At 37.6% G+C, this 4,428-nt stretch overlaps 1 protein-coding gene across 3 annotated transcripts in view; it reads right to left on the bottom strand.

The window, feature by feature from the left end:
- Positions 1–559: 559 nt before the first annotated feature.
- LOC107673933 (elongation factor 1-alpha 1-like) overlaps positions 560–4,428 on the bottom strand; it is a 12,623-nt gene continuing 8,754 nt past the window's right edge. For all 3 annotated transcript variants that reach the window (XM_016467765.1, XM_016467764.1, XM_016467766.1), the window contains exons 5-8: positions 3,206–3,356; positions 2,799–3,055; positions 2,483–2,717; positions 560–1,361 (exon numbers count right to left, since the gene is read on the bottom strand). In XM_016467765.1, coding sequence (XP_016323251.1) covers positions 1,237–1,361; positions 2,483–2,717; positions 2,799–3,055; positions 3,206–3,356 — 768 coding nt within the window. In that variant the 3' untranslated portion in view covers positions 560–1,236. The remainder of the gene's footprint in view (positions 1,362–2,482; positions 2,718–2,798; positions 3,056–3,205; positions 3,357–4,428) is intronic.

Below are 4,428 nucleotides of genomic sequence, written 5' to 3'. Positions count from 1 at the left end.
GTGAAAAGGGAAATCTAATATTATAGGAGTGAGATTTATATTTCAAAGCATCTCAGTGCTATTGTAAACTCTTGTTTAAATCTGTTCTGAAAACGTGGATAATATTTCTTATTAATTAGGCCAGCTATTGACTAATAAAATAACAGATCTACTTATATTACTACTACCGATAAGCTGCTAATGAATCGTTTTAGAAATGCATCACTTGCGACATCTTGTGGCAATTTATCCAGCACACCAAGGAAACATGTATTTTAGCTGTGTATGCTTTAAATTGTGAATAAATGGACATGAGGGTAAATCTCATTATTTGAAAACTTGTGTCTATAAGAAGACTAAGACCTAAGACTACACTGTGTAAAAGACCAAGACTTTCTTCGTAAATGGTTTGAAAGATAGCAAATTTTGATCTATTTTGTTTTTAGACAGTTTTTTTTTTTGGACTTTGTCATAACTTTAGTTGAAGTCTAAGCTCACAATACAGTACGGAAGATTCTTAAATACAAAGGTAAATGATCAAACACACTGTTTGGGAGTGAAATGAACACAAGCACAATTATTATGGTTGAGACATCTTTAATATGACATGAAAGCTTTTATTTTTTATAATAAGGTGCGGTAGCTAATGCCAATTAAAGTCAACAAGTGCTTGTGCAGGGTTAGCCAGTCAAAGTGCTAAACATAAAGCTGTCAGTGCACCAAAGATTGTGTGAGCCCAGACATGGGCTGATTAAGAGCTTCATTTTAGGTTTTCATTGTGCTGCAAAGCTAAACATAAAGGTTCTCAAAGTTTTCTAAATAGTGGCATTTAAGTAGCTCACCACCAGTGGATACTGAACACATGGTATTTTGCAAACAAGCACTAAAACAAGCGAAACATTGTGAGAACCAGGCTAAAACTGCACTCCAGAGCAGGAGAGGTGAAACCTCTCAAGATTTAAAAAATCACATATGGTTTCAACAGCTATCATCGAAGAGAAGAGCACAACTATTAAAAACACTATTAAATGAGTTCAATGGTGGGAATTTAAGACTTACAGTACGTCAACATACAAATTAGTGTTATCTAAATGACAGCTTTTGTTAGTAATTTTTTTTCCTTCTGATACTTTTGCGATGCATTGGAACTATTAAGCAGTCTCTGACTATGGAACCTAAGCAGCCAATAGGATAGAAGAGCTGGATGACCTCTGCTTTTCCATATGTGTCTCTGGAGTTGGCAGTCAAACACAACATTCATTTGGCCTTCTGGGCTTTCTGAGCAGATTTGGTGATCTTTCCGCTAGTCGGTGTCTTTTTCTCCACTCCTTTAATCACTCCCACTGCAACGGTCTGACGCATGTCACGCACAGCAAAACGACCTGCAAACCAAAAATAATCCAAGCAGGTCATATGTGTTCATTATCCCTGTCATCCTAAAACTGATTCTGAAAAGAATACCTACTGGAATAGTTGTACTATGGCTTTAATAAGAAAAGTTGGTATGAAATAAAAATTAATCTATTTGTAAAAATCTATTTTTTAAATGCTTATGATTCATCTGTGCATGTTTAAGTTATTTTTTTAAATCAAAATGTTGTAACTTGATCTTCCGAAAAGACAAGACTTCTCTGTATGTGGACTTCTCCAGACTTCTCCAATCCATTTAATTCGGATGTAAAGAAGAAATAACCTATCACTACGACACTACCTCAGTTTCAATGCAACATTGCAAAAAGGATAGCTAACCCAAAAATGTTTTTTGTCCATATGTAACCCTGGACCACAAATCCAGTGATAAGGGTCAATTTTGCAAAACCAACTGAAGGCTGAATAAATAAGCTTTTCATTGATATATGGTTTGTTAGGATAGGACAATATTTGGCCGAGATACAACTATTTGAAAATATGTAATCTGAGGGTGCAAAAAAATCAAAATATTGAGAAAATCGCCTTTAAAGTTGTCCAAATGAAGTTCTTAGCTATGCATATTGCTAATCAAAAATTAAGTTTTGATATATTTATGGTAGGACATTTACAAAATATCTTCATGGAACATGATCTTTACTTAATATCCTAATGATTTTTGGCATAAAAGAAAAATCGATAATTTTGACCCATACAATGTTTTTTTGGCTATTGCTACAAATATACCCCAGCGACTTAAGATTGGTTTTGTGGTCCAGGGTCACATATAATGAAATTTAATGGGGTCCAAAAAATTCCAGTTAAGAATAAAAGTTGGTTTGGAAGTAAATGATAGAATCTGAATATAACATCAGTTATCAACTTGGTATCATTAAATCAGTGATCAATTTTTTTTCTTCATCTTAATTGTTTGGCATTGATTTCAGAAATCTGTAAAAGAGGAATGATATTCTATCAAGAGGAAAAAATACATATATAATGAATTTAACTTCAGTTACGTTAACTTGAATTTTTTAAAAATCAGCAATGAAGGGATGAATCAGCTCTTGGGATGGGATGTTGCAATAGCACCTACCCAGAGGAGGATATTCTGAAAAGCTCTCCACACACATGGGCTTCCCAGGGATCATGTCGACGATGGCCGCATCTCCTGACTTGAGGCTCTTGGGGTTGTCCTCAAGCTTTTTCCCAGAACGACGATCGATCTTCTCCTTCAGCTCTGCGAACTTGCAAGCGATGTGTGCAGTGTGGCAATCCAGAACAGGGGCGTAGCCAGTGCTGATTTGCCCTGGGTGGTTCAAGATGATCACCTGATGGGAAAGAATGAATCTTGTAATGACTGCGCAGGTTTGCTGAAGTAAGTAGTGAGAATTGAAGTTAATTTAGCTCACTTGAGCAGTGAAGATGGCGGCCTCCTGGGGTGGGTCGTTTTTGCTGTCTCCAGCGACGTTGCCACGGCGGATGTCCTTGACAGAGACATTTTTTACATTAAAGCCAACGTTGTCCCCGGGCAAGGCCTCAGAAAGAGCCTCGTGATGCATTTCCACAGACTTGACTTCAGTTGTCACGTTGACAGGGGCAAAGGTCACCACCATACCTGGCTTCAAAATTCCAGTCTCCACACGGCCCACAGGGACAGTTCCAATACCTAGTGAATACAATGTATTTAATTCAGCTCTGCTTTATGTTAGCAGAAATATGCCTTATCATCTTTTAACTTAAAACAAAGGCAAAAACAGGTCAAATGTATTCTATTTGTAGACCATCTGCAATATAGTTTGCTTGTATAAATTCAAACCTCCAATCTTGTAGACGTCCTGAAGAGGCAGGCGGAGGGCTTTGTCAGTTGGACGTGTTGGAGGCTGAATGGCGTCCAGAGCCTCCAATAGGGTGGTCCCAGATGCATTTCCCTCTTTCCGGGTAATCTTCCAACCCTTGAACCAAGTCATCTAAAGTAAAGACAAAGAAACCTAATGAAGATGCTGATTGGAACCAACCTGCTGGGATGCCATTTTGCACAAATATAAATTATTCATTTTCACTGAAGAATTTTGTAATGCTCCATACTGGCGCATGGAAACTTATAGGGCTGCATGATTTGGGGGAAAAAAATCTAATTTTGATTTTTCTGATTAAAGTTGCAACTGCGATTTAAAATGTGTGTTTTTTTGCTGTCAGAATTAGCACATTAATTTTTATAAAAAAATTTCAGTTACGAGTTAAAAATATTTAACGCAGGGGCGGAGCTAGGGTTGGCCACCCCACTAACAACTGCTGCTTCTGTCTCTTTTTTCTTGACAAGAATTGCGTTTATTTAGACGCAGAACGTCTTTACGGCCACATCAAACGGGAGACTTTTCAGACACGCACTCCAACTTCACCTTAGCACCAGGCACTTGTCAAATGAGCGCGGAAAAGGTACAGGTGATAAGGGAGCTTCAGTAGAACAACAGTGGTCTGCGGTCAGATGAGATGTTGTCAGGCCATATGTCAGTAAATACGACTGTCCTGTCAGCCGTTATATTGTGTTTCATATTAAAGTGCAAATGAAACTACGAGCATGCAGTGTCGTAGTTATATTGTCAGTTAAGTAATGAAGTTACCAAAAAGGCGATAAAAGCTGCCTTAAAATGGTACATATATGTAAATATTTGTTAAATATGAGTCACATTTAAGAACATGTCTTCGAAATTCAGTGGTTTTCAAAACTGTCCTGGAGCAGCCCAGCGCTGTCTCCATCATCTAACACACCCGATTCAACTTGTCAGCTCATTAGTAGAGACTATAAGACCTGTAGCATGCTAGAAAAGGTAACGAGTTGTGAGAAAATACGATGCGTGTCAGATCCGCGTCATGTTCAGCAGCGGCAGCTCTTAAAGCAGCCAAAATAACCTAATAACCAGCTGCTGTGATGACTGTTAATCAAAGAACAAAAGAAAAAAAGAGGAAATCAGTAACTGTTGTAGCTTTAAGGATTCGTCTATATTTAATTTAGAATTTAGTGTTTGATAACTTTATTCA

The sequence above is a fragment of the Sinocyclocheilus anshuiensis genome, unplaced genomic scaffold (genome assembly GCF_001515605.1).
Source record: "Sinocyclocheilus anshuiensis isolate Anshui unplaced genomic scaffold, SAMN03320099.WGS_v1.1 scaffold292, whole genome shotgun sequence".
Classification (NCBI taxonomy): domain Eukaryota; kingdom Metazoa; phylum Chordata; class Actinopteri; order Cypriniformes; family Cyprinidae; genus Sinocyclocheilus; species Sinocyclocheilus anshuiensis.
Note: the sequence above shows the minus strand (reverse complement) of the source record. Positions and strands in the feature narration are given on the sequence as shown.